This window comes from Corvus kubaryi, unplaced genomic scaffold (assembly GCF_017639235.1).
Source record: "Corvus kubaryi isolate FWS band 111438036 unplaced genomic scaffold, C.kubaryi_AGA036_p1.0 137, whole genome shotgun sequence".
Taxonomy (NCBI): Eukaryota; Metazoa; Chordata; class Aves; order Passeriformes; family Corvidae; genus Corvus; species Corvus kubaryi.
This window is the reverse complement of record NW_024580671.1, coordinates 2695855-2719237: the sequence shown is the minus strand read 5'-3', so window position 1 is coordinate 2719237 and position 23383 is coordinate 2695855. Positions and strand designations below refer to the sequence as shown.

Sequence of the window (23383 nt, the reverse complement as noted above, 5' to 3'; positions counted from 1 at the left end):
TCCAGCAGCTTGGATAGATAAATGGGTATTTTCTTACGTAAATAAGTAAATTGTCATACCTGCAAAAGATTCTGTTGCCTTTCTGTTTATGAACTGCTGTTTCATTTAATTTTTTAAAAAATCTTTTCTGTTTTGTTCTTAGATTAACTGAGCTTGTGCCTTTAAATTCATTTGTATTTTTGGAAAAGCTAGATCTCAAAAATAACTACTTGTCAGGTGAGTTGTGTTAAAAAAAAAGAAAAACCCCATTCTAATAAGAACTTCTTAGTTGAGTTATAAACTGATTTGAATGGGACTGTTCCCATGTATTTATAAGAGACATTTATAGGGAAAATATACAAATATTTTCCAAACATCAGTTTTATAGATATTAATTAAAACTAAAATGTATAGATAGCAGTCTTGCTTTTAGGACTTCATGACGTTGGTATATTTTACTTTCATGTAAGAATTTATGGGAAATAAGATGGTTCTGCCTTCAGACATATTTAGCTTTCTTTCTACTATACTACAGATCTTAAAGATGTCCTTACATGGTTTAGTGGCTGTCATAAATTAAAGGAGTTGTCATTGAGTGGAAATCCTCTTCTCCAAGAAAAGAACTGGAGGTAAGGAAAATAATTTGCTAAATCAAAAAATCAAAATCAGGCAACAAATTGTTGCATGTATCTTAGTTAAATAGTACTAACACTTCCACATATAGTCTGAACAGTCTCACTGCTCTGACAGGTTCACATTGGACATAGCTAGAGAAGGGGTAGTGTCTGTTAGAAGAAGAAAAGGTCAGAATGAATGGTTGATTTTTCCTTAGTAGTTGAAAATCAGCCTTTTTTATGCTTCAAATTTCTTTACATCAAAAATTAATAGCTCTTATAATTATGAAAGAGATGTAAGAGTAATGCTGTCATTTGTCCTTCAGTGGTGTATAGTACTGGAATAATGATCTGAAGAATCAAAGAGCTAGTCCTAGACACTGATAGATCTCTATATAAAAAATGAACAGGGTCGAAAAGAAACTTGACATACAAAATGATATGCAGTTACCATAATTCCTGAAATAAGTAGTTATTTATGTTTGTAAACCATAGGAGTAAAATTGTACATGAATAGGGTTTTTTGTGTAATTTTTTTTGCATATTAGGCATAGTACTTGTGGTGTGGCCTCACCAGTGCCAGGACAGGGGGATGATCACTGCCCTAGTCCTGCTGGCCACATTGAAACCTAAAAAACCAAAACCACCCTTACGTTTTTATCTTCCATTTGAAGATTTTTGTACAAATTTATGATTAGTAATCAAAAAACCTCAACTATTTCAAACTTTTAGTTAGAAGTGTTTGAGTAGTTTAAAAGATAGCTGTGCAAGTACATTCTTGATTGGTTTGTTTGATTTTTTTAATGAACAGACTTATTTGCACTCCCATGGTTCCTGCAGGTAATTTCATTCATAACATTCTGTGACTGTGAGAATGTTTTAAATTTCCATCTCCATTGTTTGAATTCTCACTATTTTACAAAACTAACTGTTATTTCACTTGTAACCTGGAGAGAAAAGCTTTCTGAATTTCAGTTTAACTATGAGAACTGACACTTTAGATTGCTTAAACCAGTAGAGCTTTTATGATTAGACAAGAGATTCATTTGTCTAAAGGATTTAAAGTATGGAATACTATGAAATATGGATTTGCTGAATACAGCATTGACTGTAACTTCAGACAATATGTTCCAGTGAACTTTACATAACCCCTTGATACCAACAAAGGAATTAGTTGTAAAATTTCCCAATCAGTTTTGTACTTTCATGTCCAGCCAGCGATAACACCAACAAAAGTGAAGTAGTAAGAAATCTCTTTCTAAAAATTAAACCCTGGGATCAGTCTGAGCGCTCCTAGGGGAATATGCTTCAATGCTGTAGTGATTAATAGAGCCTCTTAAGTGACAGAATATTCACCAGGAAGTTTTCACTAAATGAAATATTGACTCAGCCATTCACCAGGAGAAACCCAGCTGGAAAAACGAGTGTTGAGATCCCACTGCTCTAAGACGCAAAACTTCCATCATTGATCAACTTTGATATGTCACTGTTTTGGTGTATGTATGGCTGTTCAACATCAGCTTTGGTAATTTCTCTCTATGTGTTCAGGAACTGTTGATCTAAACCCATAGCTTTATTCCAAGTGTACTTCAGATGGTCTTAGCCTTCATTAATGGGCAGTAGAGAAGGAGTTTTCTATTTGCAAAAACTGATGTTCTGTTCTTTTATTTGGAATATTATAGCACAGTCATAGAAACTTTCTTTGATTTTAACCTTAGTGTATGTTGTCTGAGCTGAGTAGTAGTCCTTTACTACTAGGGAATAGCCAGGGAGTTCCAAAATTTGGAAAACAATACTATCTTTGTTAATAATAGGGGGATTTACAGCCTACAGTTAGGATTCTTTCAAGAGTTTATGTTACTTAAAACTGAGTTAATGAAAATATTGAGTGTTGATGTATTGCTTTAAATAATTTTGCAGTCTTCAAACTTTCAACAAATTTGGTCTGGTACGAGAAATATGTGAAACAAGATTGCAGTACCAGCTTACATCTCTCAATAACATAAACCAGACCGCATTGATGATACATATGAATTTTTTTTTTCTTTTTTTTGTTGTTGTTGTTTTTTTTTTTTTTGTTAGGAAAGTTTCTTGTACATATTTTTTCTTACCTCAGTGGCCACAGATGTCCTTTCTATAGCAAGGAAATGTCATCTTTGCTCTCAGTCCTTTCACTGACCTGAATTCAGTATTTCAAAAGTAGATATTTTTTCCTGTCAGGCGTATGGAATAGCATGTCAGTATATCTGGTATATGCAAATGGTAAAGGGAGTAGACTTGGCAAAGTTTAGTATTTTGTGCAGTTTTAAAGTTTAAATTTTTTTATGTATCAACAAAATCAGTACTGTATCTTAATGCTGTGACTTAGTTTGCTATGTTGCCTACTAATCAAATGCATTACAGGTGCCTATGCACAAGTGTGTCAAATTTTCCCATTAAGGTTTGTATAGGTAAAAATTCTAGCTCTAGTGATTTGAGTCTGCTGCCATCGGCTTTCTTGGTGCCAGTATTTCAGCAGTGCTCTTTATACCAACATAGTATTAAGAAGTCTTGCTATGTCCTGTGTTTTATTCTTTATTTTATTGTTAAGTATAACAATATAATTATTATTGGATTAATTATTATATTAATTAATTATATTAACTTAATATAATTATTATTAAGTATATTCTTACTTAATATGTTAACATATGAAATAAGGACAAATACATACAAATATTTAGAGAACTGTCTTCATGTTCTGTATTGTTATATTGTATCAATAAAATAGGTGTTTTAGCATAAGTATTTTTCAAAGAACTAATTGTGATTTTTCTTTTCCTAAGGTCTTCCTTGTTGGAGGTCCTTCCTAGTTTACAATTGCTTGATGGTGAAATCTTAACCCATCAGACTGAAAAAATCAAAGCATCTGAACTAGGAACTTTTCTGGAACTTTGTCAAGCTCAAATTGAAGAAAATACTCAACTGAAAAAAAAGGCTGCTCAATTGGAGTATGTATTTATGTTAATATAAATTGCATTCAGAAATATTTTTTCATGTATTGTTACTGAAGTTCTTGTTGACTTACGAATTTTACTTACATTTTTTTGCTTAGAAATTTATTAGGATAAGAAAGAGATTAGAATCATGGACTTCAAAGGAAAATCTGTTTTAGACAGATACTAAGTTATGAGGGCCTTGAGTTTTGTTTCTTTAAATTTGAGAAAACAGGTGATTCAAAACCTGCAGTTAGTAGTAACTGAATGAATTCATACACTCAACTACAGTACAGTGTTATGCAGGAATAGTAGCTTAAATCCTGAAAGTTGTATAATCATATTATCATGATTTCCAACTTTAACTTAATCAAATCTAATATGGCTGTTGGTACAATATACTCTATTTTTCTTTCTCCATTTTTTTTCCATGTGTATGTTATTCACATTCTAAATAATTGCAAAGGATTTGACCTCTTTTCTCCTAAGGTAGTGAATCAGATGGATCTGTTTACAGGTCTTTAATTTTGTCATACTTGCTACCTATATCACTATTACCATGGTTAGTTGTTCAGTAACTTCAGCTTAGACCATGCGAGTGGTAATTTATCACTTACAAATGCTATGCTTTAATTGTTTTGTAATATCTAAATATCTCAAACTTCTCATTTCTGCACGTGGTAATATTGAATGGTTTTTCCTTTTGTAGATGCTTTTCATTTCCTAGCAGGTTCACAATATCCTTGTAGTCCTTTGAATATCCAACTCACATTTTAATTTTTGGAAAAGTAGTTTTCTTGATTCTGCCAGGTGCTGAACATTATCCCAGAGCCAGTGAAACGTGGTGTTTTACAGTGTTTTAGTCTGAACTTTGCCTTGTATACTCTGTTGGTTCAGGAAAAGTATGCCATTTTTTTCAGAATCTGGCTATTTTGTGTTTGCATGTAAGCCTGTATATCCATGGTATCTTGTTACTAGCTAACAGTTTATTACAGTGCTGTATTATTGCAGCTTTTACTAAGATGCAATAAAATCTTCATAGCTCAGAACCGGATTACCTTGAAAAGAGGTTTGTATTAATGATTAGATAGGAATTAGTTGGGTGAAATTATATAGTGCAGTTTTCTATGAGAGATGTAATGTGTAAGTGACTCCTAAAAGTCATATGTTTCTCCATTAAACCGTCAAGATACTTCTTCTCCACTTCTGTGATTTTCGGCTTCTGATTTGCAGGTGGGAAGCTGATATTTCCTAATCTATTTACCATTGTGAAATGGTGTTCTTTCCTTCCTTTTTCATAAAAGAAAATAAAGCTCTCCTCTTCTATGGTTGAGAAGATTTTTCCACGTCTGGTATTTAGACATTTCATCATTATCCTTTTCCAGAAAAAATGCCAGTTTATAATTAGTATATGACTTGTGAGCAAACTCTAGTAGAATCTAAGGACCTAGCTTTCATATACATTTCTGCAGGATGGTAAAAAATGGGAGGGAAAGATGATATTCCTAAAATTTAATGGGTTTTTGTATTCTACATGAATGGACATAAGAAAGATAAATAAGAAACTTGTTGGGTAGTCAGTCTCAGACCATCCATTCATTATGAATAGTTAGTGGCTCATGCTACTTTCTGAAAGCTGACTTGTACTTCAAACATCTTTTAGCAAAGACTGGGAGCGGGAGATGATGGAGTGCACACTTACTGTGCTTGCAGACCACAAGTGTTCAAAGGCAATTGTTCACGTGCCTGAGGGGAGGACTACCAGTCAGACATAGGCAAGATGGGAGGGCAGGTCAACAGGAACCTTGTAAATTCAACAAGGACAAGTGCAAAGTTCTTTACCAAGGAAGGAGGTAAAGAGGAGGCCTTCTGCCCACTCCTGGGCTACTTGCTGAGTGGAAGAGAGAAGGCTTTGACTTTGTCAAAGCACTGTTCAGCAAAACATTAGTGTTTTATCAGTACAGTTGCAGTCGCAAATCTAAACCACAGCATTATATGGGCAACTGTAATGAGAATTTATTCATTCCAGCCAGAGAGAGTACAACTGGACATTAAGAAAAACCTTTTCAGGGTGGGACAGTGATAAATTGCAATAGGCTGCCCAGAGTGGTTGTGCAGTCCTGTTCTTGGAGTTTTTCAAGACCTGACTGGATAAAGCCCTGAGCAGGCTGGTCTGATTTGAGAGCTAACCCAGCTTTGAAGCAGAAGGTTGGACTAGAGACCTCCTGAGGTCCCTTCAACTGAGAATTTTTCTATGAGTCTATGTAAATTTTGAAAGGGAAATGTTTGAAAGAGCCTGCAGATGTTTGAGAAGAACAAGGTGGAAAGAGGTGATTATGTAAACATCTTTCTTGAATTTGTGGGTTTGGGTGAAGGGAGGGCAGGGAGTGTGGAGGAGGGAGGGTTGTGTATTTTTAAGATTTTGAGAATTCATTCATGATCTTTTAAATTGGTAACTTTGACATGATTGAAGCAAGTTGTATCAAATTTAGTCTTAAAATTAATTTCTTCTGTGTTAAAGCCATCTATCTTTTATTTTGACTGAAGTAAAATTTATGGATGACTTGAAAACTGTTGCAAACTGCAGTTCATAAAAGGAACTCTAAACAACTTGTTTGTATATAAACCTTAGCAGCACAGCTATTACACGTACATATTGCAATACTTGAATTAATGTGACATTGCTAAAGAACAGGCCAACAATAGAGCAAATGTCTCTCTGTTTCCCATCTTGCTAAGTTATGAGCCCCTGTAGGTGCGACCTCAAGTATGTAAGCTGCCAAAAGTAATCACTGCTTCCTTCCCTAATCTGTTTCCTGCACCACTGTTGCCCAGTTAAATTCTTTGTGCTGTTTCTTCCCAAAACTTCTTTGTTGTTGCCATGCTTAAGAATAAAAGTTATTTTAAAATTGAATTTCTCTATTCTAGTAAATGTTTTCTGTCACATAATCTTTAGATTACTTGGAATGAGTTATCATGTAAAAAAATAATATGACACTTAAGGCTGCAGCAATTTTTATTCAGTCATCAGATGTGCAGTTTTCTGGCTAGTGGAACTTGAATTTTAGAAGTGCTGTATGTATATTACAGTGAAAATGACAGGAATTTCATAAATGGTGTTGCGAGGAGAAAATATGTCTAAAGTGACCTGTTTCATGTGTTTGTAAGGGACTTTGGTAAGCTGCAGTTGAACATCAGTAATGATGTTCAACAGAAGTTTCCCTGAAGACATTAGATTATACCCTGCACTATTGCAAACAAAAGCTCACATAAATTGAGGTGTACTATTTGAATATTCTGTGTATTATAATTATGAAAATCACAGTAGAGCCACAAAGGGAAAAACATGATATTAAGCAAGGTTTTACCTAGCACACAAACGAGGATAGGAAGGAGTAGAATATTGATTATGATTTAGCTGCAAGGGCCAGGAGAAAACTGCCATTCCCGATCAGAACTGTCTTGTTTTTTCCAAGCCTGTCCCTTTTGCCTCTGAGAGATTTGTTCTACTGACTTTTCCAGATTTACTGTCTCATTCTGACAAAATTATGCGCTCTGAATAACCAGGCAGCCATTGCAGGTGTGGTTGCAGTATAAAAATCTATACAAAATGTGTCAGCTCTACAAGCAAGCCTCTGCTGCCACTTTAAATTTCTTAAGTAGCAACATTTTTGCTGATATAAACTCCATTGGAAAGCCTTTAAGCATGAATAATTTGTCCTTTTCCATATCTGTTGAGTCAGCCTGTGCATGGATCCTTACACTTCCTAGCTGCTGCCAGTGGGGTTTACTCCTCCCCACCTCTACTCCTCCCTTGCCAAACACTGCATGGGAATTGAGCAGGGTTTGGTCTAAATTAACCAGGACAGCGATGGATACTCTTTCTGGATTGATGTGAGGACTGAAGTTGTAACAGTCATTAATAAATGCTTGACTTAAATTTCCTGACTTAATTTTTTTAGATTAAAATCTAATTCTAATGCTTCTATCTTTCCTCAAAGTGCCTGGAAGATGCTAGCACAAATAGAGAGGTATCTGGTAAAAAAAAAAAAAAAAAGCTACAGGTAGCTTTTTGCTCTTAATATCTTTTTGTGAAAATAATATCTTGGTCTTTTATATCAGGGCCACTAGTCTAGCACATTTGTACAGTAACACAAGACTCATCCCTTGCTCTTCTGGCTTATTATCCCTTTCTCACACTGCAGGAGCAGTGGTTATGTTTTGTGGTTATGCTAAAATTTGCATATGGCATAAATCAGTTTCACTTGTTATGATCAAAATAAAGCCATGGGTAGCCAGGCAGCAACTGAACGTGAAGGAATATGCTGGTCAAAGCTGGAAGCCATAAAACTTCTTTTGTAGCAAGGCCACCATATTAATCTGCATTTCACTACATACTAAGCAGCCAGACACTATGGATACTGGTGTTTCCATAGGATAGTTCCATTTCTTGTTTTGTCTAGATGCTAATTTATGCTTAAAACCTTGGTCATATCTTAACCAAGAAGCAATTCCAGGTGTAGTGTGACCAGACCCCTTGACTGATAATGCTGGAAAAGGTCTGAAAGGCAAACAATGAATTTACATTAATTGAAAAGGAAATATTGTGGTATCAAAGATCTTAATAATGTCATATTTCTTACTTAGTCTTCACTCGTTCTTTGTATGGGTTTTTTATCATTAAAGAGGTAAACCAGTCCTGCATATTTTCCATTACAGCAGCTTCCTTTCTGTGATTTGAATAAACAATCCTCAGCAGCATGTCTCTTGTATCAAGAATGCTGTGCTATTGAGACACTTAGAAAGTAGCAGTGCATTGATAGGATGCCTGATATCCCTGTTCACTTAAGGAAACCACCAAGCTGAGACCTCGTACTCAGGCCCTGACATAACAGTTGTTGTCTGTGCACTGGAACTTTACATTCGCAGGAGAACCTCAAACAAACTTACCAGGCCACTTCACTGCACATAAGTCTCTGACATATCACTTCAGCTTCCTTTGTAGTTTCTTTAAACTTAAGCAAATCTGACTGCCTAAATCGCAAAACCACTGATACTGAGGGCAACCTAAAAATCCTGCAAAATTGAAGTATAGTTGTGGATTGCCGGGGAATGTATGGGAGAGGGTGCATGCCCACAGTGACAAGATGGTATTTTGCAGACACTGCTTGGAAAAACTGCCCAAAAAGCAGCCTCTGTGAAAAAACTAACACACGGTCCCTGGTCACCACAAAATTACTCCCTGCCTGAATTTTCATTTCCTCAGTCTCCCCTTTCATTTCTGCTTGAGCATTCATAGCCACTGGAAGGATGAAACAGCTGCTTGAGATACCTCTGCATCTGTCAAAGGGGAGGATTCACTGTCATGGTGGTTTGTTTTTGTTTCTTTCTGGTTTTTTTTGACAATGAACAAGGATACTCAGGTTATGCTTTTCATGCAAAAGTTTATTTTGCTCAATGTATAAAGCATTCTGGGGTTTTCTGCAATATTTTTATTTTTGTAAGCAAATAAACCAACAAAATAAAGCAAAGAAAAGGAAAAAACCAGGTAGGAATAGATTTTTTTCCCATATTTTTCTTTTTTTGTCTTCTCATATTATTTTTTGTAGAAATTTGGTAATGATCTTTTACCAAACTTATCTTTTTTAAATACTTGGACTAATTCAATATATTTAACTAAAGTATTTTACTAATGCTTTAAGTAATTTTTGTTAAGGAAATTGATATTCTTGCTATGTAGTATCTTAGATCCTTAAACAAATCTATAGATTGGTATAAATATCTTTAGGACTTGTCATATGTGTGGACTTAACAGGCATAGGAGCAATGTTGTGTAGTGGACAATCAAATGTGCTGCTGTTACACAGTGAGTTTTGTGCTTAAACTGTGTGGATCAATTTAGCCGTTCAGATTTTGTCCAATAGCACTGAAGTTGCACTAGCAGAGGAAGAGTTGGTATATTTTTTAACTCTTGTAAGATTTGATTATGTTCTTAAAAATCTAAAATAATCTTAGTTGAACTTTACTAGAGGATATAATTATAATGGTAAACAGTCCCTAATAAAACCTTATAAAAACTTCACCTTTAGAGAATGATGAACAGGAAGGAAAATTCTGTTATTCTAACTATAATTTTAGGACCTAATTTTTCCAGACTAACAAGAAAATTGATCTTATTTCTACTTTTTCTCTTGGATTGCTGACCTAGAATTGACTTTGTGCTCCTTTGAAATTAGCACCGGATTACAGATCTCTGCATCTATCTATACTATTAAAGGAAAATGTTTTCATGATTCCAGAAATACCTGCTACCTAATAAAATGGTCAAACACCATCCAAAGTACAGACAGCCATCTGAATCTGTAACAATTAGTTCATATTTACTCTTACTTATCCTCATCATTTAGATAGCATAACACAAAGAACTAATGAGAGCCAGACTTCATAGATTAGTGTCGCTTCAGTCTAGCACTTTCCCTTATATTGATAAAAACTTCTGTACTTAAAAGTTTGTGTTTTCCTGAATTTTCCTTAGACATTGTGGTTTGTTGCTTTGAATCTAAGTTTGGGTTTTGTTGCTTTAGTTCTTATCTAAATTTTAAAATTACGGTTATTTTTATATGAGCTCTCATAGTTCCCTGGTAAAATTGGATTATTATGGCAAAATTGCCTCAAATCCTCTAAAAATTTGGGCTTCACATGCCACTTACCACACAGAAAATTAATAGTGAAATGCATGCCCTAATGCCTATTTTAAAAAGACTGAAAACTTTATTTAAAAAAATACAGTCTAAAATCAGAAATATGTGTGATTATATTTTAAATATGTCCAAAAAAAAGACAAATGCTATCAAGATTTATAATTACTGAAACTGGATTTCCAATCAGAGTAATTGCTCTTTGCTGTAAGAATATGGAAACATGTAAGAATACTTGAAAATACAAGCTATTTTAGAAAATAATAGGGGAAAATTTTTTAAAGCATTCTAACAGTCAGACAGATAAAAACATTTTTTTCTTTTTTTTCAGAATTGCCTCTTCTATTGATTCTGCACTGGGACAATGCTGGTATTTTAATCAGCTGATGAAACTTAGTATTAAACATCGATATGTACATGAGTACGGTGAACTAAACATTACTGACAGAGATGGACCAGAAGCGCTTCAAAATCATTTAAAACAAACATCCACTGGCTGCCTACAGGAAAATAACCTCTTTATCATGGGTGTGACAGAAAATAAACAGGTCTTGTTGGATCCTTCCAAAAGATGGATTACTACTGGCGATATTCAGGCCACATTCATTAACTCCTCCATACCTGTGCACCAGAAGGAAAATAGAGGAGATCAGAGAGTGAAGCAGAAGAGCACAGAATCTTGTATTAATTACAGTGGGGAGAGCAAAGGCAACAATAATATGTCAAGCCAACTCACTTTGCAACAGGCAGTGATAGTAGCAAGTGATACGGGAAGAAATCTCCAGCACTTTGGGAATGGTACAGAAAGGTAAGACGGATGTCAGGTTGCTTTCAAATCAGTTATACAGATAGACAATAGAAGTGAGGATTTCTTGTTTAAAACAGAGGCACAGAATTTGTAAGATAATATTTTTAAGCTTATTAGACAATAAAGAGTTATATTAAGGTGTTGCCTACTGGGCTTCCATATTAACAATTAAGAATCCTTTGTGATATTCTCCCAGTTGGTATATTAGGATATAGATATTTATGTACTTCAAATAATGTTAGGACACCAATTCAATGGCACATACAGAGTTAGGAATGCAAATGCCAAATGTTTTGCAGAAACTTTGGAGGAGATTAACTAGAAGCTAGTATAAGGGATTTTTACCAAAATTATTCATTAGACATTCAAGATTAATCTGTGTAGACTTTATAGTCAGTACTGTTTAGAAGGCAGGTGGAAAAATTGCTTGAGTCTACCATCCTACTTCCTTGATTTAGGCCAGTCTCCTGCTGTTGTGATGACTGAAGAGCTAATGGCCTGCCCTGCTTTTGGTACTCCTCCAACATGCCTTAACCTGCTTCTTAAAAGTAGAGGCAGGGGTGAGAGGCCAGTTCAGCTTGTTCTGTGCCCCCAGATTTTCTCCTGCATGAAACAGACTGGTATATTACTACTTTGGAATGTGTTTGCTGCTGATTTGTATGGTTCTGGATGTACAGACGGGAAACAGAAGCTGATTTTTTTTCAGTAAATCGTCAAGAATTGAGTTAAAATTTCATAAGAATTCAGTTTCAAAAGCAGATCTCTTGAGAACACTACAAAAAGCAAGCATGGCAGGTGTTCTTCTTTGAGCTGTTTAGGCTTACGGTAAATAGAAAACAGGGCTTAGTAGGTACTTAAGGCACTAATAATTGTCATAAAATTTATGATTAAGGAAGACCATGCAATTCATGATCACTTCTCAGCAAGCTGAAAGCAAGAATACAGTAGTCTATTGCATAAGATGAATATGTCAAAAAAATTTTGAAATTGTTCATTTAGTTTTTAGTTAATGTTTTAAATGAATTCTATAAGTGGTTTTGGAGAGTTCTCTTCAAAACAGAATGCAAAAAAATTTTTGTCTTTGTCTTGACCTCTTAAGTGTGTTTTTGTTTTGTTTTTTTTTTTTTGCTGACTAGTACTCCTCTATTTAAATAGATGCACTGCACAAGGAAAGAAATTACATAAAGATTGGGGGAAATTTAGATGTTTTTTCTTTAATCCACTATCCAATTGAAATGAGTATTTTGTGGAGAAAAGGATTCCAAGACAGTAGAGTCATAATCCAGAGCTGACAATGTACTTTTTCTCCATGAGTGTGAATTAGTTGAACATCCATTTAGAAATCTGAATCTAAATAGAGATCTAAATAGTCTGTACTTAGTGCTTGTTAAAAAAATGAGCAAATTAGAAAATGTAGACATATAACCAGTGGTCAGTAGTCTTAAATTAAAGTCTAAAAGCAGGCAAAAGATGAAATTCCACTTTCTGTGTTTTTCCTGTCAGCTCCATTGGAAATACCTGTTTCATGCAGTTTTCAGTATTTATCCCTCTTTAGTGCTTGGTGTTTGTTTCTTTGGGGGTTTTTTGTTGGGTTTTCTTTTTATTTTTATTTAATATGGTCAGTGTAAATAAGTAGACCCCTCCAATAATTTATTCAGTCATTGTTACACCACTTCTGCTCCTAACCCCTCCTTTGAGGACTCTTCCTCTGCAGTGATTCTTCACAGAACAGAGCCCAGTGGAGATTAGTCCTTAGATGATTGTATTTCAGAAGTTATGTGATGTGAATATCCTCCAGTGTTTCTGAACATATATGTCATTTCTGGATTGTAATTTCTTGTTTAGTGGCACAGCTTTTCATTTGCCTCAAAGCACAGTGCTATATGTTTCATGGTTAAAGTTTGGCAGATATGATAATCCAGTTGTATTGGTGAAGCTATGTGAGTCATAAAGGTATTTATTTCTCCATGAGACTACATATGGCAGCATCCTTGATCCAGTCCTTCTGGAGGCAGTACCAGACTCAGAGGAAAAATAAATGCAATAAAGCAGAAAATCATCAGTTTATAGAAACTTTGAGACAGAAACATGAAGCTGCCACAGTAATCCAGGTTGGTTTATGGTATTTTCTTTACTTATTTTGTATAACAAAATTGTATACCAATAACAAAAAAATCTTTATAATTTTGTGTACTTGTCATCTTCTATTTTTGCTTATTATTTTATTAATAGTTTCATAATGAAACATTTTTTGTTTTATTTAATCAGTATAAGCTTGATGTTTATGAAAGAGATACTTTGCAAAAAGTTGTATAGAAACATAAAAATATTTTCCCTTTTTTCACCAAGTATTTCCCTGAATTATTTTTACTTGATTTAATTCTAATATTATGCTTGAGAGATCCTATGCCCGTGTTCTTACCGGGGCCATTCTATGCTATGAAACTGATGGAGGCTGTGTAACTAATTCATCGTGTCTGATGTGTGTGTGACTAAATAATCTTCCTGCCTCTTCTATCCTACCTATCCATTTCTTTCTTTCTCTTCCCATCTCCAAAACTCAGGATTGCTTTATCTGCATTGTCCTTGGGAACAGACGGTGGCCTAGTCTGTCCTAGGGTAGATACTGAGCTAATAGCAATTAAACAGAATGTATTACTATGGGCAAGAGTTGAAGTCTATACCTTGACTCTGTTTAGTTTGGCAACCAGATATAGTATTTGCCTGCCAAATTGCCAAGGTTCATGGGGTTTTTTTTCTACATTTTGAAGCAAATCAACTCTTTTGATTTCATTTTCCAAGTTAACTTGGAAACATTCCATACAGTAAGTTTTACATAAAAATTTAAAAAGTGACGAAGTGATTTAGAAGCAAAAATTTGTTATTGGGGTTTATTGTGTAGTTAGCATATTAATAATTGATTTCCATAAACTTATTTAATCAATTTTTGAGCTTACTTATGTATTTGACCTCTACTATATATTAAAGTGGTGAGTTTAATAAATTTATGTAGTGATTAATATGTGCTTCCTTTCATTTATTTCAAACATGATAATTCCCAAAGTGAATGTGAAAATAAGAGTCTTTTATTATTTATCTTCTGTGCATATTAGATTTTTAGATCTCCCATACATCCATCTTTACATGCACTTCTTGAAAATAAAATTTTAGTCTGTTTAGTCTCTTCACATTTCTCTGTAATTCTTTTTATCGTATCGTCCCTCTCTGAACCTTTACCACAATCAGTTACAATCTTTTTTAAAGAAGGAGCAAGAACTGAATTTTATAGGCAGATATAAAATGAATTTGTACAGAATGAAAGTTTTTATCTTGTCTCTTAAAAACTACTAAATGTAATTTTTCTTTTTGATCATGACTCAGCACTGACCTGGTGCTTTCACAGATCTGTGTTAGCAGCTGCCTTACAATTTAGCTTTCTGCATATATCATTAGGATTGCTTTTCTCCTTTGAATCTGTAAGAACTAACTGTCTTTGTTGAATGAAATATATTTGTCATTTGATCACTCAGTAATATCAGGATATTTTATCCGGATGCTTATGAAGGTCTGTAGGAAAATAACAACAATGAAATGATAAGAAAGCAGTTCTAATGCATTTAATCATTTTATAATAATTAGGAATTATGTGTATAAAATAGTAACGTATTCAATAACTTATGTGGTTAGACAAACTTTTTCTAAAAATTAATAATCTAGATGTTAAACCAGAATATGAGATTTACCCTTCCTATTTCAGTGCCTTCATTGCAGAGCTGTTAGATATGTAAAACACCACTTCTTTCAGGACAGTGAGAATTTTTTGCATGGTGTTTTAAACACTTGGGGCATCTTGAATTCTGATGTTGTCAAATACTGATTTGGGGGAAAATTGCTGTTTTGAATGTAGTTTTCTTAATTCCGTCTATCTCATTTTGATCTCTGATGTGTTTTTGCTGGATATGATTCTATGCTTGGCATGTGTTCCTAACACCCTTCCTTGTTTTCTAGCACTTTAATTCCTAAAGTGCTCCTTTGTCTTAGACATGATTATGCTGCTAATATTTTTTTTAAATAAAGGTATTAGACAGTTAAGAAAGAGTAACTGACCTAGGTCAATTACATCAGATGTCTCCAAGAATTGCTACTTGTAAAGTATAAGACATTTACTACAACTGTATTTTTATTCTCAGTAATTTGAAAGTTGACACTCGGGTTTTTCTTATGTAGCCTTTCCTTTCAGTTTATAATAGTCCCTGAAGGAATTGTCAAATAATTAATTAGTTGACCTCTACTTTTTAGAGAGTTGTAGTTGAGGGAGTTGCAGGATTCCTTTCTGCTTACTTGTGGAGAGCCTCTTGAGTACTCTAAGCTTTAGACATATTCTGGCATTTAATTTGTCTTGTAGTTTTAAATGTCACATAAAGTTCAAAAAACAGATCATTGAGCTATTAAACAAAGGCCCAAGATGTTTTATCTTCCTAATGGGATAACATAGAGAATCTGGATTTGGGTTTGATCTATGGCTATGTATAACATGCTTTAAATTTTTTGTTTAGGCATTTTGGAAGGGTTTTCTTTTGCGAAAGAAACTGGCCAGTGCTCTTGCAGATGTTACAAGTGATGAAGTGGAGGATGAATATGAGGAGATAAATGTGGACGCTTTCACGTTTTCTGAAGTAAGCATAGTAATTAGCATAAAAGCTTCACTATTCTTCTTAAACAATCATGTTGGTGTTGGAAATAAAAGAAATGGAAAGGACTACCAAGGCTAGAATTAAGACTTTGGATGTCCAGAAATAAAGAAGCATTTCTTATATACAGCTGATTTAAATGTATTTGTCTTGGATTAACTGCTTCCTGCTCTTTGAGATGCTCTGGTAGTTACTGTGCTATTAATGTCTCACCCACTGTAGAACCCCGTATATTTTTACAGCTAAAGGGCAATCAAATGAAAATAAGGAAACAGTTCCTTTTGTTCCAAAGTTTTTATCTTTTTAGTATTTTAGTAGCAAATTATAGTGTCAGCAATATTTTAATGTGTATTTTTTTCATTTTCATGACAGAATGAGAACGATTTAGAAAGTACTGCAACACTGAATGTCAGCTATATTCCAGTAAAAAGAACATATCCCCAAAGCAAGAGGTGAAGCAGGGTTATTATCTTATGTGTAGTGTGCTAAAAAGATCACACAAGTTCAAATATAGTAGTAAGTTATGAAGAGAAGCATGGTTAAATCAGAAAAAAAGCCCAAACCCCACATTCAGCAGCTCTGTTCTGCACAGTAACCAGAAATTATTACTAGTTATTTTTACAAGTTATATAGAGTTTAAAATGCTCTTTCAGTTTCAAAAGGATTGAAATTGGATCAGAAGTTTCCGTTCTAAGAAATAAAAATAGGCTCCAGAGAAATTTGAGGAATAACATCATGTTCAAGGCTGAATTTAGCTATACTTAGGTAAAAAATAAAAATGTCTATGGGATCAATATTGCCGTTCAGTAAACAAGAAAAAGAATCTTTAAAGAAATTTTTTCTTTATAGCCTCAAAAGACAGTGTATATGGGAAATTCTAGACCCAGTGTGCATAGTAAATAGTAAGGCAGCTGTGGTGACAAATACATCTATGTATTTGTCTGGAGAACTGCTTTCTCTACTTGTTCACATTCATTGGCTGCCTTTTTTTTTTTTTTTTTTTTTTAATGCTTTCAGGTAAAGCAAAGAAAACTGACAGCAGTGTGGCCATTTGAGACCTAAGAGGATATGACTAAGATTTTTTATCATGAACCCTTGTCTCTGAATGTGCTTTTTCAGCTGCCGTGTCTTTGCAAGAGCCATTTATCAATATTCAACTGTAATTTTGCAAAAGAGATATATGCAATAGCCCTGCTACTGGCAAGACCGGGTCCCATTTATAATCTGGTGTTTGCACGGATCTTAGAGAGTTATGAAATCAAGTATGTTGTTGGTTGTTGCAATGCAGTTTACAGTTGATCTGTCTTTGGTCACCTGATATCAAGCTTCTTTTGCTAGCTCCTCCCCATAGAAAATAGCTGGGCTTTCTATGAAATTATTACCAATGAGTTGATGACTTAGGGCAATTTTATTTTTTTCTTCTCCTTTTCAGCAACTATTTTAAGGCACATTTTCAGAATTACTGCTTTATTTAAGGGCATGCAAAAGGTTTGAAGCAGAAGTCCCAAGAATCATTTGGTAGACGGGAAACGTGTGTGTGTAAACATAGAGATCTGCCTTAAATTTTAGAATTTTTTTCTTTTTAATTTGAAATACATATACAAAACAGTTTCATTCATTGATGTTCTCTGATCCCTGGCTTCTTTCTAAAATAATAAAAAGCAGAATGTTGAAGGTTTTATTTTGTCACACAGGAAGGAAGTATCTGTTCATATATTAAAGAAGGAGAATATCCTGTTTCAAATTACTCAGCCAGTAGGCCAGAGTTTTACACACCGTAATTCAGTTGAGCCATTCTTGTGTCTCTCTGGCCCAAATAACTCTGTTATGTTTGGGTTTCATTTTTTTTTAATTGCTTAACTGAAAACTACATAGACAATTTTGTTCCATCTTTCTGTCATCAAGACAGTTGCATTTGGGCAGATGTTCCTGAGGCCAAGGAGAAAAGGAAGGGGTGGAGAAGGTGGGAAAAAGAAGACCAGCTCCTTTCAGAGAGATTTGTACTGTATCACCCTCTGGTGTTGCCACACATTTCTTTTTTTTTTGTTTTGTTTTTTTAATCCAAATTATTATTGAGTTTATTAGGAATGAAATAAAACATGGGTTTAGGGAGAAATTCTCAGGAAGTGTTTAGGTTCAGATGATGACAGGTGAATCATGAGCTGACATTTTAATTTGCCCAGCAGGCTCAAAGGCTGAACTGTGGATTGATGTCAAATAAGTTACTCAAGCCCTTAGCTTCTTGTGATGAAAAATATAAGAACATCTATTTTCTACAGGGCAGTGTATATGATAAATTTGCAATGTATATGTCTGTGAATGTTCTTTTTTCAGTGAGTGAATATTTCAATGTTCAACATTGATGATTGTAACTAGAATTATATCCTACAATATTTGTCATATTTTTTTTCTTTTCTTTCTCTTTTTTTTCAAGTGTATATGTTGTCTGTGCTGAAGAGTTTGATTTTAAGAAATGTGTGGTGTAACTATCCTGGGCATACACCTCTGCTCTATCTAGCCCAGACTAGCTACTCAGTACTAGGTTGCCTGTTTCTATGTGTCTGTAGCTGTTTCATTCTCTGCAGTTGGGTAATACCAAACCATGTGGACTTCCTACTTCTGGAGAAACAAGCAGCAGAATCTTGGAACAGTCTATGCTTCCTATTCCTTCCTTTCTGGTCTCAGTGTTTATAGCAAAGTGCTGAAACAGAGCCAAGTAATGACACATGGTATCAGTGGCTATCTGTTGTGTCTCAAACAAGTGTGTAGGGAGGACTACATATTGCTGGGCTAAGAGATCCCATATGCTGGGGTTTGAAGGAAGAGAAAAATATTTGGATACCATTTTGTACTGCAGATTTCACTGTTCTATAGGGTGAGTGAAATAAGAGAGAAGGGCAGAAAAACCTTTCCTTATCACAAACTAATACAAATTTATTAAATCTTGTCTAAAAGCTTTTTAAATAGTTCACTATTTTGTGTTGTGGTCATTGTTTAGGTTTTTCTTATACTGTTATGTAGATTTGAGTCATAATGATTTTATTCAGTATTATCTAATGTTCTACAAAATCACTGTGCAAGCACCTATTTAAACCACTTGTAAATATCAGTGCAATAAATCACTAGGCACCAGTCTTCATGAAAAAAATGTTTATTATCTTCATTATAAACTCGCTGTACCCAGTGTTCCATGGAAGGTGAGGCTGTGAAATAGCACGGGAGAAACCCTAGTCTTTGACAAAGATTTTCACTTCATTTATGCCCATTGAATGATAGTATATTTTTAGTACAAGTTAAACTCCATATCACATGAAAAATTGATTGCATGCGATTGGGCTAGAGGAATGGCCTTCATCTTTCTAACAATAGCATGAATATTAGTCATTTCACCTGAACCATTGCTGATACCTTCTTGTGTTCATATCAGCTCCCATACGTTGCCAAAGACATTCGGAGGCAATTGATGGCAGTAGTGTTTTGTGTCTCTTTGATTGTGCAATGTCAAACAGGCTATCCCAGATGACATGAAAGATCTGGCCAACAGATGTTTCACAAAGTATGAGCCTGATATTTAGTGATATCTTCACGTCTTTCATGTGGACTTTGGAGAATTCCAGCCTACATGCTCCGGAAGGCTGATCTTAAGGCAACCTTTCATCAGCAGTCCATCCGTGTAGCAAACGATCTACAAGGCAGAGCTCACTTCACCTCTGGTGGATGAAATCTGACAGCACATTTGCTTGACACAGCTCTTACTTTCTGTACTATCTAAATATCAGTATTGTTGTTTTCTTGATGTAAATATGATGTGAGCCAGATGCAAAATGTCTAAACTTGCCAAGGTGTCAGGAAGCTGAATAAATTAAATATGATGAGGTTTTAGACAATTCTTTACCCTAAGCAATGACCACTGAATAAATATATGGACACAATCTCATCAAGAGAAGTATCAATATTGATGATTACATGGCAAACTAAGTAATTACTCTATTTTAAAAACTTCATTTTTAATTCAATTTAAATCACTTTAGTCATACCTTTTCAAAAAGAAAGTCACTTTTTAAGTTGCAATGAAGTTAAAAAGAAATCCATCACTGTTCATCAAAAGAGATAACAGTGTTGCCCTGAGACAGAGTGTTGTTCTTTTTCTGAGCTTGATTATGTAGATTTTTTTAAATTCCAGTCTTTTTGATGGCTTTTGAAATTATTGTTCAGGAGTTTCCTTCCCATTTCTTTTTGCATATCTACACGCAGACACATAGCAATTCCTAATTTTTTGCTTGCCTTCCACAGCAGGTAGGTAGCAGTTTTATTTTTCTTTCTTCTCATTTTTTCTTTTCTGAGGGGTGGGAAGAATAAGAACTAGCTCATGTGTGCTAACTCTTAATAAATAAACAGTAATTAGAACAACATTGTCCTCATGTCTCCCATAAGGAAATTTTCTTATCACATGTCCAAACTAGACCCATATGATGTGTTTTGTTTTCTTTTCTGATAATCCTTCATGATGTGGTTTGTCTCAGACTGGGAGCTTATGATTGTGAGCTTGTGACAGTGATTGCTGTTTTCTGGCTAGTGCCAGGAAATAAGTGTAGCCCATGGATTAGAAGGTCCCCATAACATTTCTTGTATCTTGACACTCTTATGTATGTCTAGATCCTGTAATTGCTTATAAATGTCAGATCAGCATCTGGCTTTTCTGTATTGTATGCAGCAAAGAATATGATCCTTTTTTCACCAAATTTCACATAAAGTTACAGTGTTGTAGAAAAGCAAAAAAGTATCTTAAAAATTTCATTAGATCCATCCCCTTCTTTTAAAAAGGAGTAAAAAACTCTCTCCTCAGCAATATATTGGAGGATCAATCTTTTTTTCATGAGTGTTTATCAATAATCTCTTGATATGCTCCTGTTGCTTCAGCTGCTGTGTTAATGGATGGTTATTCATAGTCTGTGGCTTCAGCAGGTGCATAAAACTTCTACCTCTTTCAGCGGTGCTGCTTATCTCATTTTCTAGTTGTCTCATAGGTATTCTGGTCTTAGAAGTAGGTTGTTGCAGTCAGTACCTGAAAAAAAAATGCAACCACAGCTACCAAAGACTGTTGCTAATACTCCAGCTTCACAGCTCGTGCAGAACGTGCTCTGGTTGCTTTCTGGCCTTCCACCATGACATCTCAGTTCTTCCTACCACCTGAAATGCTGTTAATTTTTAAAGAGAACTTATCTTCATGACTTGTCTCTATCCAGTTCTTGGTTAAATAGCCGGATTCAAACAAATACTTCCCAAAGGAAAGCCTACTAGTGATGCATGGCACTACAGATATAATTTGGAACCTATATATAGCAAATGTTACAGTATTTTTATAAATTCCATTTAGCTTCTATGGCATACCAAAGGATAGTGATATCATTAATTATAATTCCTAGTCTTATATCTCTAAAGACAAACTCAAGCATCAAAATTGAATAAGCAAGGAAAGCAATGGAAAAATGTATGTAGGTGAAAAAAGCTTTAGTTCTCTGAAGTTTGTACTCCCTACAGTAGCCTCAGAGGAAAATTGTTCTAAGCCAAAAGCATCATTATAAATGGGAGCAATAATACAGTCATAAGTTCTTTTAAATGAGAACATCTCCATCTGGAGTCTCTTGAAAGCTGAACTAAGGATCTCTAATCATTGAGTATATCTTCCCTAAGTTCTTTAATTTTTGTGTAATGTTGAAACTGATGTTATAGTATAGATATAGGTTGTGTTTAAAATACCTACTTAAATGTCTAATATTTAGCATGTTCACATACATTGATTTCCATTAAAAAAGATTTTTTAGTAGTCCCTATTTAAAAATTTCAGGAGCTAACCTATTTAATTGGTCTGTGCTCTGTGAGAAGAAGCCATTGATGCAGTAATATTATTACTGAGTTAAATTGCAGTTCTTATGAAGGAACCAAAGAGGAACGTGAGATGTCAGCTTCTGTCATCCTCTACACATATATCTCTGCATGTCTTACTGCCTGGAGCTTAAAATCCTTTTGGTTTAGAAGAAAGGAGATATTATCCAGTTGCAGCACAGTTTAAGTCCCCTGAACATATGTAAGTCCAAGGGAACAGATAGGATGCATCCAAAGTGGTTGAACAAGCTGCCTGATGTCATTTTGAGGTTACTCTCTATCATCTTTGAAAGATCACAGCAACTGGGGAGGTTACTGGTGACCAGAAAAGGGCAGACATCACACCAATCTTCAGAAAATTCAAGAAGATCCAGGGAACTAGAAGCCATCAACATTATCTCACTTTCTGGGAATACTTGGTGTAAATACATTCAGAAGCCATTTCTAAACACATGAAAGGTGATTGTGAGAATCCACATGGGTTTACCAAGGACTGATCCCTTTATTTGTTTTCTGTCACAAGGTGAATGGCACTATGAGTAAGGGGAGTGCAGTGCATATTGCATGCCTTTACTTTAGCAAGGCTGTTGACTGTCTCCCAGAGTCTTATTCCCAAAATTTGTTGAGGTATGGCCCAGAAAAGTAGGCAACAAGGTCACTGACGAATTGACTGCAATGCCAGGCTCAAATGGTTGTGTTTTGTCGTGCAAAATCCAACCTGTGGACAATAATTAATGGAGCCCATAATGGATGGTAGGGAGACCAAAATAGTAAAAAATTTAATTTGGTACCTGTATGATGGAACACAATGCAATCTCAAATGTGCAGATGACACTGTATTGAGGGCAGTGGTTGGTATGCTGGAGGATCAGGGTGTTCTTTAGAGCAGTCTGCACAGGCTAGATAGACTGACCAGAGCCTCCTAATGTTCAACAAGAGCAAGTGCAAAGTCCAATATATTGGCAATACAGTTGGCTAAGATCTGACTTTCTATGAAGCAGTCCCACAGAAAAGGATGTGCGGTCATAATGGACTTTTCATGCAATTGTTTAGTTTCTAACAATGTAAACAAAGAATGGTAAAAACCCCAAACACCTCATATGCTATTATACAGTCTTAATTTAGCTAAAAACTGTTTATGTTTAGTTTGTCTTAGAATAGAGTGAGCTAAGGATTCCTAAATGCTAAATACTGTCCTAGTACTCACTTTAGTATTTTTTTTTTTGCTTGACAAATACTTAGAAACTTTTTTTTTTTAATATGGAAATAGGTGTAGCTATTGATCATTTCATAAACTAGGAAAACATCCCAAAGAATCAGCTTCTTTCCAAAGAGTATCATTACATGTCCCAAAAGATTTAAGGTGTTGAGAACACAAGTAGGAATGAACAAATTTAAACTTGCAGATTCATTTGTGGATAGTTTATTTCAAGTAGAAGAGACACTGCTAGAGACATATAAGGAGGGCAGTATAAGTGAAGCTGAGAGATGATTTAGACATACCTCTTTAGAATTAATGATTTTGTAGTGTAATTAGAGGTTTGTTAGCATAAATTTCAAAAAATTCTGTTTATAACTCAGCTCTCTTTTGCTCTTTAGCTTCCAAATCCTTTTTGTTCTTGTTTCTGAAACGGGGGCTTTTAAGCAAAAAGGAAAAGTTGTTTTGAAATTTAATCAAATCTTTCATGTGACCTGAACTTTGAAACATGTTAAAGGTTAAATGACTATAAAC

The 23383-nt window shown here is 34.7% G+C and overlaps 1 protein-coding gene across 4 annotated transcripts in view; it reads left to right on the top strand.

Moving 5' to 3' along the window:
- The window catches only part of LRRIQ1 (leucine rich repeats and IQ motif containing 1), a 105425-nt gene that overhangs the window by 22046 nt on the left and 59996 nt on the right, over positions 1-23383 (top strand). For all 4 annotated transcript variants that reach the window (XM_042017633.1, XM_042017634.1, XM_042017636.1 and 1 more), the window contains exons 13-18: positions 143-216; positions 515-608; positions 3419-3583; positions 10598-11074; positions 13047-13185; positions 15631-15750. In XM_042017633.1, the coding sequence (XP_041873567.1) occupies positions 143-216; positions 515-608; positions 3419-3583; positions 10598-11074; positions 13047-13185; positions 15631-15750 (1069 nt within the window). The remainder of the gene's footprint in view (positions 1-142; positions 217-514; positions 609-3418; positions 3584-10597; positions 11075-13046; positions 13186-15630; positions 15751-23383) is intronic.